Raw genomic sequence first — 14,856 nt, 5'->3', positions numbered from 1 at the left:
CCCAGATAAAACTTAACTCACAACTCATACATGGTGCATTTTTTTAAGTCAACAGTTTCAGGCATTCAAAAATATCTCTACCCAAGGACTTCCATAGTAGTCCAGTGGTTAAGACTCCAGGGATGCAGGGGACTCAGGTTCAACCACTGGTCAGGGAACTAAGATCCCACAGGCCATGCAGCATGGTTAAAGAAAAAAAAAAGAAAATCTCTGTCCAGTCATTAGCTGGCCACTAAACTAACCAGGCAGAGACTGCAGTGGCCACAAATGACAGAGATACAGACTTTACAGAGTAAGTTCAGGAAAGTCATTAAACAAACAAACAAATCATAAGCAACACCAACAGAACCAGGAGATTAGGGAGAATCTGGTTTCCAAAGCTGCCACATCACATTATTTTATTTGAAAAGTTCCGTTCTCAGCAAAAGTTAAAATACATGCAAAAAAACAACAACAAAAAATGACCTAGACTCAGGGGAAAAAAAGAAAAGCAATCAGTAGAAAGGAAGCCCTGAGGAAGCCCAGATGTTAGACTTACTGGACAGACTTCAAATCAGCTAATTTAAATATGTTCAAAGAACTAAAGGAAGCCAGGTCTAAAAACCTAAAGAAAAGCATGAAAATGATGCTTTATCAAATGTAGAATATCAATTGATAGAAATGATAAAATGGAACCAAATAGAAATCCTAGAGTTAAAAGGAAATACCAAAGAGATTTCCTCAGGATGAAATTAAAGGACGCTGGACAACAATTCCAATCCACATGAAGAAACTAAGAGCAGTAACGGTAACCATAAGATAAATATAAAAGACAATATAAATGTATTTTTTGCTTGTAAACCTTTTTTCCCATTTGGCTTAAAGATGACTGCATAATGAAATAATTTAACACAAAAGAAGGCAATGGTGTAGGAAGTGAGAAACAAAAAAGACATGATATAGAGAAAAAAATAGCGAAGTGGCAGATGTAAACCCCAGTTACCAGTAATTACATTAACTAAATGGATTAAACCAGTCAATCCTAAAGGAAATCAGTCCTGAATATTCACTGGAAGGACTGATGCTGAAGCTGAAGCTCCAATAGTACTTTGGCCACCTGATGCAAAGAACTGACACATCAAAAAAGACCCTGATACTGGGAAAGACTGAAGGCAGGAGGAGAAGGGGATGACAGAGGATGGGGTGGTTGGATGGCATCACTGACTCGATGGACATGAGTTTGAGCAAGCTCCGGGAGTTGGTGATGGACAGGGAAGCCTGGCATGCTGCAGTCCATGGGGTCGCAAAGAGTGGGACATGACTGAGCGACTGAACTGAATTGAAATGTATTAAACTTTCCAATCAGAAAGTTTTTTAACTTTCTTTAAATGAATATTTTAAAGGTGATCCAATTATATGCTTTCTACAAGAGACTCACTTTACATTCAAAACCACAGAAAGATGGAAAGTAAAAGAATGTCAAAGATATACTATACAAACAGCAACCAAAAGAAGACAGGAATGGCTATGTGTGCATGCTAAGTTGCTTCAGTCGTGTCTGACTCTTTGTGACCCCATGGACTGTAGCCCGTCAGGCTCCTCTGTCCATGGGATCAAATAGCATCAAAAGGAAAAAATACTTAGAAATAAATTTAACCAAAAAAGTGTAAGCCTTAGGTGGCACAGTGGTAAAGAATCTTCCTGCCAATGCAGGAGGTGCATGATACGTGGGTTCACTCTCTGGGTCATGAAGATTCCCTGGAGTAGGAAAAAGCAACACACTCTGGTATTCTTGCCTGGAAGATTCCATGGACAGAGGATGCTAGCCCATAAGGTTGCAAAGAGTCAGACATGATTGAGCCTGCACACATGTTATATATACTGATAACTACACAACATTGTTGAAAGAAATTAAAGAATACCTAAAGAAACAGAAAGACATCCCATGTTCATGGATTGTAAAACCTAACATTGTTAAGATAGCGATATTTCCCCCTCCCACACATGACCTATGGATTCAACACCATCCCTATCAAAATTCCAACTGCCTTTTTAATAGAAATGGACAAGGTAATCCTAAAATCCACATGGAAATAAATGCAAGGGACTCAGAATAGTTATTGAAAACAACTTGAAGAAGAACAAAACCAGAGGACTCATGTTTTCCAATTTCCTACTGAGTTACAGTAATCAAAACAGTAAGGTACTGGCATAAGGACAGACAGATACATCAATTGAATGGATTGAGGATTCAGAAATAATCCCACACATCCATGGTCGACTGATTTTTAAAATTTATTTATTTATTTTAATTGGAGGCTAATTACTTTACAATATTGTAGTGGTTTTTGCCATACATTGACATGAATCAGCCATGGGTGTACATGTGTTCCCCCACCCTGAAATCCCCTCCCATCTCCCTGCCCATCCCATCCCCCAGGGTTGTCCCAGTGCACCGGCTTTGAGTGCCTTGTTTCATGCATCGAACTTGGACTGGTGATCTATTTCACATATGGTAATGTGCATGTGTCAATGCAATCCTCTCAAATCCCACCCTCGCTTTCTCCCACAGAGTCCAAAAGTCTGTTCTTTGTCTGTGTCTCTTTTGCTGTCTCACAAATAGAGTCATCGTTGTCTTTCTAAATTCCATATATATGCGTTAGTATACTGTATTGGTGTTTTTCTTTCTGACTTACTTCGCTCTGTATAATAAGCTCCAGTTTCATCCACCTCATTAGAACTGATTCAAATGTGTTATTTTTAATAGCTGGGTAATATTCATTGTGTATATGTACCACAGCTTTCTTATCCATTCGTCTGCTGATGGACATCTAGGTTGCTTCCGTGTCCTGGCTATTGTAAACAGTGCTGTGATGAACATTGGGGTACAGGTGTCTCTTTCAATTCTGATTTCCTCAGTGTGTATGCCCAGCTGTGGGATTGCTGGGTCATATGACAATTCTATTTCCAGCTTTTTAAGGAATTTCCACACTGTTCTTCATAGTGGCCGTACTAGTTTGCATTCCCACCAGCAATGTAAGAGGGTTCCCTTCTCTACGCACCTTCTCCAGCATTTATTGTTTGTAGACTTTTTGATAGCAGCCATTCTGACCAGTGTGAGATGATACCTCATTGTGGTTTTGATTTGAATTTCTCTGATAATGAGTGATGTTGAGCATCTTTTCATGTGTTTGTTAGCCATCTGTATGTCTTCTTTGGAGAAACGTCTGCTTAGTCCTTTGGCCCATTTTTTTTTATTGGATCGTTTATTTTTCTGGTATTGAACTGCATGAGCTGCTTCTATATTTTTGAGATTAATTCTTGGTCAGCTGCTTCATTTGCTATTGTTGCCTCCCATTCTTAAGGCTGCCTTTTCACCTTGCTTAGAGTTTCCTCCATTGTGCAAAAGCTTTTAAGTTTAATTAGGTCCCATTTGTTTATTTTTGCTTTTATTTCCATTACTCTGGGAGGTGGGTCATAGAGAATCCTACTGTGATTTATGTCACGGAGTGTTTTGCTTATGTTTTCCTCTAGGAGTTTTATAGTTTCTGGCCTTACATTTAGATCTTTAATCCATTTTGAGTTTATTTTTGTGTATGGTGTTAGAAAGTGTTCTAGTTTCATTCTTTTACAGGTGGTTGACCAGTTTTCCCAGCATCACTTGTTAAAGAGATTGTCTTTTCTCCATTGTTTATTCTTGCCCCTTTGTCAAAGATAAGGAGTCCATAGGTGCGTGGATTTATCTCTGGGCTTTCTATTTTGTTCCATTGATCTATATTTCTGTCTTTGTGTCAGTACCATACTGTCTAGATGACTGTAGCAGGTTGATTCAGGCAGGTTGATTTCTCCAGTTCCATTCTTCTTTCTCAATTGCTTTGGCTATTCGAGGTTTTTTTGTATTTCCATACAAATTGTGAAATTATTTGTTCTAGTTCTGTGAAAAATACCATTGGTAGCTTGATAGGGGTTGCATTGAATCTATAGACTGCTTTGGGTAGTATACTCATTTTCACTATATTGATTCTTCCAATCCGTGAACGTGGTATATTTCTCCATCTATTTGTGTCATCTTTGAATTCTTTCATCAGTGTTTTATAGTTTTCTATATATAGGTCTTTTGTTTCTTTAGGCAGATTTATTCCTAAGTATTTTATTATTTTCATTTCAATGGTGAATGGAATTGTTTCCTTAATTTCTCTTTCTGTTTTTCTCATTGTTAGTGTGGAAGAATGCAAGGGATTTCTGTGTGTTAATTTTATATCCTGCAACTTTACTATATTCGTCAGTTAGCTCTAGTGATCAGTGGTGGTGTCTTTAGGGTTTTATATGTAGAGGATCATGTCATCTGCAAACAGTGAGAGTTTTACTTTTTCTTTTCCAATCTGGATTCCTTTTATTTCTTTTTCTTCTCTGATTGCTGCGGGTAAAATTTCTAAAAATATGTTGAATAGTAGTGGTGAGAGAACCCTTGTTTTGTGTCTGACTTTAGGGGAAATGCTTTCAAGTTTTCACCATTGAGGATAGTGTTTGCTCTGGGTTTATCATATATGGCTTTTATTATGGGTCAACTGACTTTTGACAAGCCTGCCAAGATAATTCAATGATAAAAGAATAGTCTTGTCAACAAATGATGCTAGAACCACTGAATAGTCACATGCAAAAGAATGATTTTAAACCTCCACTTCAGGTCATATATAAAAACTGTCTCATAAAATAAAGAAATAGAAATCGACTCAGGTACTGAAAACTGAAATGTTAAAGAGTTAACACTAAAAACTCCAGGGGGAAAAAAAAGCATATGTGTAAATATTTATAAATTAGGTATGTTTCCTAGATATGACACCAAAAAACTCAAGCCATCAGAAATAAATAAATAGGGACTTTCTGGTTAATCATCTGCCTTGCAACATGGGGGTGCAGGTCCCATCCCTGGTAGGGGAAGTAAGACCCCACAAGCTGCAGAGAAAGTAAGCCCATGTGCCACAACTGGAGAGCTCACACACAGCAACAAAAGACCCCACAGCTGCAGCTCAGACTCTAGGCACAAAGAAATAAGTAGAACTTCACCAAAGTTTAGAACTTCTGTGTATTTAAGGACACTACCAGGAAAGTGAAGACAACCTACATCAGAAAATATTTGCAAATTATATATCTGATAAATATCTAGTATCCAGAATACATGAACTCTTACAATCCAGCAATAAAAAGAACCCAATCTTAAAACAGGCACAGAATTTGAGTAGACATTTCTCCAGATAAGATCAACAAGCAGCCAATAAGCTCCTGAAAAAGTGTCCAAGATCACAGGTCACTAGGGAAATAAAAGTCAAAACCATAATGTGGTGTCACTTTACACCTACAAAAACAGATAACGGTAAGTGGAGAAAACGGAACTCTCAGACATTCTTGATGTGAATGTAAAATTGATGCAGTTACTTGGAATACAGCTTGGCAATTCCTCAGTTTAACATAAAGTTATTATAGGACTCCCAAATTCCACTCCTAGGTATATTCTCCAGATAGTAGACAATATATGTAGGAATATTCACAGCAGCGCTTATTCATAAGAGCCAAAAGTGGAAACGAAATTTCCACCACAGATGAATATACAGATAAAATGTGGTTTATCCATATAAGGGCATATTATTTAGTCAAAAAAGGAACAAAGTACTGATTCATACAACAATATAAATGCACCTTGAAAACATTATGCCAAATGAAAGAAGCTAGGCAGAGAAAAAAAAAAAAGAGGCCACATAATGTATGGCTCCATTCATATGAAATGTCCAGAACAGGCAAACCTGTAGAGACAGAAAGCAGACTAGTGATTGCCAGGGGCTGGGGGAAGAAGGGATTAGCTGCAAATGGGTTTCTTTTGGGGGTGATGAAAATATTCAGAATTAGTGGTGATGGTTGCATAACCTGGTAAATATACTATAAACCACTGACCTGCACACTCTGATAGTGAATTTCATGGCATGGGATTCATATCTCAAATGTTAAAGCAGCACACACATAGTGAAGAATGCAACTATGCTGCTTACTAAGAGACAAGAGCCCCAGAGGCAGCACGAAGCTGGGAGGCGGGGTTGCTATCTCTTTCTGGGCGGTGAGTGCCATCCCCAGGGCAGCCAGCGATACCACCACAGCCTCTCTGCCAGAGCCAGTCTCACTGGGGGACTGAAGACAACTCGCCCAGATCCTTTGGCATGGCTGAGATGAATGATAATTTCACCAGGACATTCTGAGTGATTGTATTTTCTTACGGTGCATGTATGTTTGGTTTTATATACACGCATATGAGACCTCTCATCTTGGTGAGATACAGTCATCTCACGTGAGCATCTCATTAAGATCATCTTATTAGGTCATCTCGAATGAACAGTCATCATCCAAAATTTAGAAGATCTGAATAAACAGAACAAGAAGGACTGTTCAGGTGCCTCCCTCTGCTCCCCTCCCTTCCTCCCCCACCCCACCCCCGGCAGAAATGAAGCCCTAAGGATGGTTTAAGTGTGACTGTATGTAGTAGGTGGAAGCAGAGAGTGGACATGTGGCTGGAGAGGTAGGTCAGCCGCTGTGCAGGGAGAGCCCAGGCCCTCCCCAAGCAGTAGGCCAGCTCACAAGTGCCGAGTGCTCAGTTTTCAGGAATTCTGGGAACTGGTTCACATCACCTTGGTAGCTTGAAGTGAGCCCAAGTAAGAGGTGTTACAGCACGGAACTGCGCACACCCTACAGATCAGGCCCCATGGCACTCCCCTGGCCAGCCAGAGAGGGGAGTCTCCACCAGAAGAAGAAAAGGGAGGAGGTGAGGGCCATGGGTGGGGCCCAGTCTGGGGCTCAGGGCCCAGCTGCACATCCCCTGTCACCTGCTTCACACTTCACACACTCAAGGGTTTGCTTAAACCCTTGAGTCCATCACAGCCCCATGTGCTGTCCCAGGGCCTGTGGCTGCCACCCTAGCTGCTCCTTGGCAGGCTCCTCTGCTGAGGGAGTCACTGGGCATATTCCTGAGGAGGGTGGGGAGCATCTGGGAGCACTGGGGGGGTGTGGTGGACAGGGTGAGGGGGCTGGTAGGTGTGAGGACAGGGATCCAGCAGCCCCACTCTGCACTGTGCCAAGGACGGGGCCCGGCTGTGAGCTGGCGGCCTCTGTGGGTGTCGGTCATGTGGTGGGTGGGCCTCCCCTCCAACAGGCCAAGCCACTGAGTCACAGCTGTGTGCACCGTGCCCCAGGCTCCCTCTGGAGGACAGCCGCTGACAGGTCAGTTCCCTGGGCGGGGGAGGTAACCCGCCCAAGGTTGGAAAACGTTGACGTCAAAGGTCCCTTCAGTTGGGACAAAGACACGGTGTTTTTAAGTCCAGAGTTCTCAGGGCTGCAGCCAGGGCTGAGCCTCTTCCCACAGCATGGAGGCTCCCTAAATAACCACGCCCACGTCCCAGGCCTCATTCACTCTTCTGGCCTAGCTCAGCCCTCTCCTGGGCTACAGGCCCTCATGTCCAGTTTCAGGGTTTCCCCCGAGACTTACCACCGCTCTCCAAATGCTTCATGGCCCAAACTAGCTCTGTGTCCACTCCCACACCTGCCACCACAAACTGGGCACCTGCCCTGGGTCCAGACTCCACCTCCCAGGTCTCCTGAATCCCTCTCCTTTTCTCTTGCCCCATGGCTGCCAAGGAGAGGCTTCATCACTGCTTGCCACCTGGCTGGTCTCCTTCCCTGTCTCTTCCTCAGCAGCCCCTTTCCTAACAGTACTCAGAGGAGTAGTTCCAAAGTGCCCAGCCATGCATGGCACTCCAGGTCACTTCAGCGGCTCCCCCACTGACCTCCCTCTTGTCTCACCTGCTTGGAGGGCTGGGGCTTTACACTGTTGGCAGGGAGAGCCCAGAAGATGCAGGAGGTGTACAAGGAGAGGGTAATTTCCAAAAATCAGTCTGGTCTGGGCAGCAAGGGATAATGTGGGGAAAACCAGCATCCAGGTGTGAGAACTCCCCTGGCATCTCATGGGGGTAGTGGATGTGTAGAGGGCACGGTGGCATGAAACTGAATGAAAAGGAAACTCCACAGCTTCTGGGACAGGAAAAACCTCACCCACCCCAAAGGCTGGGTCGGACGTCCATTCCTTTGCCAGGCTGGCCCCTATGCCTGCATGTGGAAGGGAGATCAGCCAGTCCTGGCATGGATGCCACATGTGGTAGGCCAACTTCAAAAGAGGATGGGAGCGTGGGCTCACAGACCACTCCCAGCTCGTGAAAAAGAAAAGAGCAGAAGAATACACAAGAAAAGAAGAAAACCACCAAAATGTTACTGAGGGCATTTCTGAAGAGTGGAACCACAGGCTATTTTCTTTCTTTCTTTCTGTTAACATTTCTGTTACCTCTTTGTTTCTGGGTTTTTCCTAGTGAGGGAGAGAAAGTATTAGTTGCTCAGTTGTGTCCAACTCTTTGCAACCTCAGTGGTTTGTATCTCGCCAGGCTCCTCTGTCCAGGGAATTCTTCAGGCAGGAGTGCTGGAGTGGATAGCCATTCCCTTCTCCAGGGGATCTTCCTGACCCAGGGATAGAACCCAGATCTCCCACATTGCAGGCAGATTCTTTACTAACTCCCTAACTCTCTAAGATGAGCAGATTTACTTTTAACCCAACTCAGAGTTTTCCAAGGCTCACTCCAGTCCCTGTGTCATTTGATGACTAGCATCTTTCAGGCTCAGGGTGCCCACTGGAGCCAGGCAGCAGCTGGAGCAGGCTGACCCCTGTGCCCACCCTGGCCTGCGTTCCCAGCTTCTCCTGCGGCGCTATCCTCTGGCCAACCTGATACCCGCCTCTCCCCGGAAGACCCCCGGGATTCAGGGGGGAAAGAGTTCCTGCTGAGGGAACAGAGGTGCATCTGGTTTCTGCCTCTCCCCACCCCAGAGCATCAGAGCTGAAGCTACTATAGACGCTGACATCCTGCAGCTCGGCCTTACACGATCTCCGCTGTGCCTGGAAAACCACCTGTCACGCATCCCAGCCCCACACCAACACCCATCTGTCGCTGCTCCTGATTCTGTCCCTGTTCTCTCCCCTTTTTTTTCCTCGGGAGCTTAGAGGGTGGGGAGTGAGGCAGCCGGCAGGGGTGCCCTGCGAGGGACAGGAAGGCAAGAGCACACTAGGAGGGGTGAGCACTGGGAGCGGGCTTTGTTGGCAGACCTGGGCTGCGGCGGGAGGTCTGGGAAGTGGGCAGTAAACTGCATGTGAAGCACAGGACTCCCCAGATAACAGGACCTGTGCTGGCTCCTGGGACTGCCCTAGGACTCCAGGCCATAGCCTTCATAGCGATCTGTGTGACCCTGAAGGCTGGGTGACTGTCCTGCACATCGCCTAGGTTTTGGGGACACCACTCTGCCCTCTGTGGCTGCTCCCCATTTCTGAGTACTGCCTCTCCAAGCTCCTTTCCCCAGCAAAGCCACGGGGTCCACTCTAGCCTCCAGCCCCAAGTCAAGGGGTCATAAAGAAGAGCATCCTCCTCCCAGGGCTTGGCTAGAAGGGGGTCTGTGGGCCTCAGAGACCAGCCCCTCCCACCCCTGAGTCATGCACTTGTACCGAGCCAGGTTCCAGAAAGGGTTGCAGAGGCCAGCACTGGCCAGACACTGGTGGCCATGTGACTGGCCTGGTGAGTCACTTGGCCTATGGGGCGTCAGTCATCTCATCTGTGAAATGGCCACAAGGGATATAAAAGTGGAAACCGGGCCAGGCCTGGGGGAGTTTCTGGGGTTCAACCCATCCCTGTGCAGCCTGTGTTGGGGGCAGGTTTTGCTAGGTCCCCAGACCGACCGTTTACCATTTTTACCACCCCATCTTACAGAGCAGGAAACAGAAGGCTCTAGAGGTGACCTGTCACCAGGGTCACCCAGCGAGGGGACAGGGAAGCCGGCGGGAGCCGACCGCCTGGATTTTGACGCCGTGCCTTTCAGTTGGTAGTGACCTTGAGCAAGTCCCGGGCCCCTCGGAGCGCTAGTTCTCGGGAGCAGGGGGCGGGTGTGGCAATGGCTCCGTCGTCCGGGACAGCACAGACCGTTCACCTGCCGCTGCCCGGCCAGAGGGCTGGACGCGCGGGAGCGGGGCAGGCGCCCCTGACCTGACCAGCGCTGCCACCCGGGGAGGGGCCTGGTGAGGCCGGGGTGCCCGCAGGGGTCTGGGCTGGCCGGGGTCCTGCCCCGCAGCCCCGCCCAGCCTGGCGCCCCAGGCGCCCCCTCCCGGGCCCACGGCGCCCACCGCCCAGGGGCGCGGGGAGGGGCAGTTACCTTCCCGTCATGGTGGCTGCGCACGCCGAACCCGGGCCGCCTCGGGACCCCTGAGCCGCCGCCGCCGCCGCCGCCGCTCGCGGAGCGCCCGCCGGCAGGTCCGCTCCCGGAGCGAGGAGACGCCCAAAAAAGGCCGGAGCCGCTCCGCCCGCCCAGCCCCGCCCCGCCCAGCCCGGCGAGCCGGAGGTGGGGGCTCGCTCTGAAGGGCAGGGTGGGGTGGGCCCGCCGCGCCCAGGAGGTGGGGGTGCGGGAGGCGGGGGGAGGCGGTGGGCACAGCGCGCCGGAGGGCAAGGAGGGGGCGCGCGCCACCCGCGCAGCCTCGCCTCTGGGGACACCCGAACACGGCCTGCGGAGCGCGCGGGTCACGTCCTCCCCGCCGGCTTCGCTCGCCACCTCCCGGATTCCGGGCATAGCTTTCCTTTAAAAGGGAGTGAAGTTATAATAAACACGAACGAGCCCCCTTGCCCCGCTGGGGCGCCCCGCCCGGAGCTTCCCCCGCCCCGGCTGTCCCAGGCTGCCCTGGAACGCGAACACATGCGGGGGAAGGAGCAACGGGGACAGATGCTGAAGCCACCTCCTCGCTGGCCCCCAACCCCGAGTCCCCTCTGCGGCCCCGGGCAGGAGAAGGGGCCACCTTCACGCTTTAATTCTGCAGATAGACGTATCTGGACACCGACTCCCTCCTCGGGCACTGGGGACTCCCAGTCCACGGAGTCCCGCTTCCAGGAAAGTCAAGGTCGAGGGGCGCCCTCTTTGAGTCAGGAGCCTGATCCTGCATACTTACAGGCCAGTGCCCTCCCCCGGAGATACCCAAGTCATCCGAGTCTGTGAGCAGCCCCCTAACCTAGCAGAAGTTACTCTATAAAGATGAACCAAACGCCAGAAGTTGAGGAGGAGAACCAAGGAAAGCTAGAGAGGAGTCATTAAACTGACCTGGAGAAATATAAAAATTTAGGGAACATATTCTGAATAAAAATGTTAAATAAAAAAAACCTTTACTCCACCTAAAGGCAGAAATTTCTAGCGAGGCAGTGGAGTGTAGCTCATAATTCAAGGCAGCCCAAATACCAAGGCTGTAATAAAACTGAGCAGCCTGGTCTGTTAAACCAACTGAACATTGCCTTACTTCTTGGAAACAGACAAAAACTATCTAGAAATGGCCATACAAAGTAGCAACTCACAAATAAACAGTGGAATTCAGAGCGATGAATTGATAGTAACGTGCAGCATTATACCTGCAGAGCAAGCTTGGGAAAGGCACCTGTTCCTAAGTAGCTGATATCTTGAAACTATTGCGGTTTGCAGTTCTTTTTGCAAATGTGTCTTGGCTGATTCTGATTAACTGCAATTTGATGATTAAGTGGAAAGTATGGATGCTTTCTTGGGTCATCCGCCTGTTGATAGAGAAATGCTTTTCATAATTGCTGACACAGAGACGCAAATGTGTTGGAGGTTGTGCACCAGCAATGGACTGGATGCTTAATCAAATATTGGGGTTTTGTGGGAACCAAAGGGGATGAAAAGTAGAGAGCAGAACACCAAAGGGACCTGGTCCCTACCTGGGGATCCCATGCCTGCCCTCCAGCCTTCTAGTCCCCTTTTGTATGGTCACTGAGCAGGCGGGGATCTACCTGTGGCCAAACCAGAGCTCTCTGCTGCTCACCTGTCACGCAGAGTGCCTCTTCCCTGGGCCTGGGCAAACTCAGCAAGAGCTGGGTGGCGACTGTGCCATCATTCAGAGGTGGAGCCTCAAGGAGCTGTCTGCCAGCCTCGTACAGAGCTGCTACAGGTCAGATTTGCAGTAAAGAGCTGGCAATTGCCTGGCAGTGGTTATTCAGATGTTCAATCACTCGTCACCCCTTCATTCAAGACTATTTATGGTTTATGAGCACTGGGGGTTCAGCTGTGAACAAGAGGACCTGGGCCAGGTTCACACTGAGTTTAGCTGGGGTGTGGGACGAACTACAAACAAATTAATAAATACGGTTTCAGTCAGGAACAGTATTGCAAAGAAGAGGCAGTGTACAGGGCTGCTTTAGAGCATGGAGAGGCAAGTGGTGGTGACGACTGAATGAAGAAAAAAGTTAGCAAGTGCAGGGACCCTGAGGTCAGAAAGAAGGTGATAAGGAGAACACGAGGGCGGGGCATCGGAAATAAGGGAGAGGGCGGGGCCAGAGCACAGGCGCGGAGTCTGAGCGCAGGACACAACACTCTGACACCAACGTGGGTCAATCTCCAGGCATTACTCGGAAAGAAGCCTTAAGCAAAAGAGGGCTGCTCCGTTATTTGAAGCTCCCTGAGGTAGCCACCCGGAGAAGGCAATGGCACCCCACTCCAGTACTCTTGCGTGGAAAATCCCATGGACGGAGGGCCTGGTGGGCTGCCGTCTATGGGGTCGCACAGAGTCAGACATGACTGAAGCGACGTAGCAGCAGCAGCAACATAGGTAGCCACCATCCTGAATTTTTTCCACCACCGACTAGTTTTTCTGCTGTAGTCAGTCGCTCACTGGAGTCTGACTCTGCGACCCCGTGGACTCAGGCTGCCAAGTTCTTCTGTCGATGGAATTCTCCAGGAAAGAATACTAGAGTTGGTTGCCATTTCTCCACGGGATCTTCCCCATCCAGGAACTGAACCCACATCACCAGGGAAGCCCGGGTATCTGAGCATTCGTGGTTAAAATTCTTTGAGCTTTGCTGAATGCTTGACTGGGGTGTTTGTGGCTGATGTGGATGTGATTTCTGTTAGAGTCCAGATGATTGACAGGTTTTCTTTCTCTCCTGCTCGTTGGCCATGTGGCAAGACAGCTGGGGCAGGTCAGATGAGGGGTATGTAACCCTGAAGAGCCTTTTGGGTGTCCCAGGGAAGGTAGTAGGGGAGTGGGTGCCATGACCCTGGAACTCAATGAGGTCCCATCTCTGCAAAGATGTGGATGGTTTTGTGCAGATAGGGTTTCAAGCCTGGGGCTCATGTCACTGAAGGTGTCTGTGCTGAGTTAGAAGCCCTCTAAGGATGAGAGGTCAGGGGTCCCAGTGAGGGAGGGAAGCCAGGGTGTGGAGGTTGGGGTGAGGTGTCACAGAAGCCCAGAGAGCACGACCACTCTCTGCTCCCTTGTGCAAGCTGCTTCAGGTGCAGATCAGGGAGGGACCTGGGTTTGGTGTCAGGAGGAGACCCATGGGAGTGAGGGGACAAGCTGGAAGAATAAGGCATGCGTGTGTTCTAAGTCGCTTCAGTCGTGTCTGTCTGACTCTTTGCAACCCTATGGACCATAGCCCTCCAGGCTCCTCTGTCCATGGGAGTATTCTCTAGGCAAGAATACTGGAGAGGGTTGCCATGCCCTCCTCCAGGAGATCTTCCTGACCCAGGGATTGAACCTGTATCTCTTACGTCTCCTGCATTGGCAGGCAGGTTCTTTACCACTAGCACCATCTGGGTAAGGCAGAGGCCTGCAATGCCCTCTCCCAGGGTCCTGTGGTCCTGTAGACAGCGCTCCCTGGGGTGGGTAACACAGCACCCAATGGGGGCAATGGAGGTGGCAGAGAACTTTATAACTGCTTGGAGAAATCCTGCTCTAAAGAGAGCAGAGAAGCGGGCAGTTGTCATGTGAGGGAGGGAGGAGGAAAGGGTGCAGTTCGGAGGCTGGGGTTTGACGGGGAGAGAGCTGCTGACACTCAGAAGTGAGGATTGAATCACCCACTGCATGTGACGATTCAGAGCAGGACAGATGAGGCTCTGAGATGTCAGAGGTCAAGGCTGGGCCACAAAGCAAGCAGTGGACGACGTGACAGCTGTCCTAGAAGAGACTGGGAGGTGCAGGGTCCCTCTAGGTGCAGGCCCCATGCCCTCTGAGTCTCAGGTTCTCTGTGAGCACCCCCTTCCCAGGGGATTTCCTTGGCTGCCCCACACCACCCTCTCACTCCCCACTCCAGCACACTGCCACACCTGAGCTAACTCAGTTCCCTGGAGGTCCCACGGCAGGGGGAGAGGGAGGCGGTCATGGGGTCCAAAGGAGGGGTTGGGCCTCCCTGGACCAGCATGGCCATGGCAGCAGCAGTGAGAACTGGGGCCTCCAGTTGCCTTGAGCAAACGGCCTTTTCCCCAGAGCCACGTGGGGCTGTGGTGTGGGTGGAGGAGGAGGAGGTCTCAGGTCCCCCTCAGGAGCAAAGTGCCTTCCCAGCAGGCAGGACCAGTATCATGCCTAGTTTTAATGGCCAATGTGATGTGAGTGCCCCAGGGGTTCCCCCTCCCTGGAACTGGTCTGGGCATTTCCCTCTCAGGGTGTTGGGGATGGTCCAACACTGAACCTCGTAGAGTAGGGATACATAACTCAAATCAGCCAGCTGCTTCGAGCCTGAAGTTTGTTCCGAAGAGGCCTGTGAGAATCCCTGGGGAAGGGCGGGGAAGCACCTGGCCTGTTCCAGCGGGAGCCTCTCCCCAGGCAGAGAAACAAACAGTGAGCGGCACACCCGCCTCTCACACCCGCCTCTGTGCACCCACACACACCAGGACAGCTGTCATTTTAACAAACACGTTTTTCTATTTTAAATATTTCTTTTTGGCTGTGCCATGCGGCATGCTGGGTCTTAGTTTCCCCGC

General features: G+C 49.2%; 1 protein-coding gene across 2 annotated transcripts in view; it reads right to left on the bottom strand.

Moving 5' to 3' along the window:
- LIMS2 (LIM zinc finger domain containing 2) overlaps window positions 1-14,856 on the bottom strand; it is a 47,053-nt gene that overhangs the window by 30,905 nt on the left and 1,292 nt on the right. The window contains exon 1 of one of the 2 annotated variants that reach the window (XM_055571894.1): window positions 10,261-10,592. The exons of the other annotated variant lie outside the window; for it this stretch is intronic. Coding sequence (XP_055427869.1) covers window positions 10,261-10,271 — 11 coding nt within the window. The 5' untranslated portion in view covers window positions 10,272-10,592. Of the gene's footprint in view, window positions 1-10,260; window positions 10,593-14,856 lie in introns of those variants that run through there. 2 annotated transcript variants of the gene reach the window in all.

Source organism: Bubalus kerabau, chromosome 3 (genome assembly GCF_029407905.1).
Source record: "Bubalus kerabau isolate K-KA32 ecotype Philippines breed swamp buffalo chromosome 3, PCC_UOA_SB_1v2, whole genome shotgun sequence".
Lineage (NCBI taxonomy): Eukaryota > Metazoa > Chordata > Mammalia > Artiodactyla > Bovidae > Bubalus > Bubalus kerabau.
Note: the sequence above shows the minus strand (reverse complement) of the source record. Positions and strands in the feature narration are given on the sequence as shown.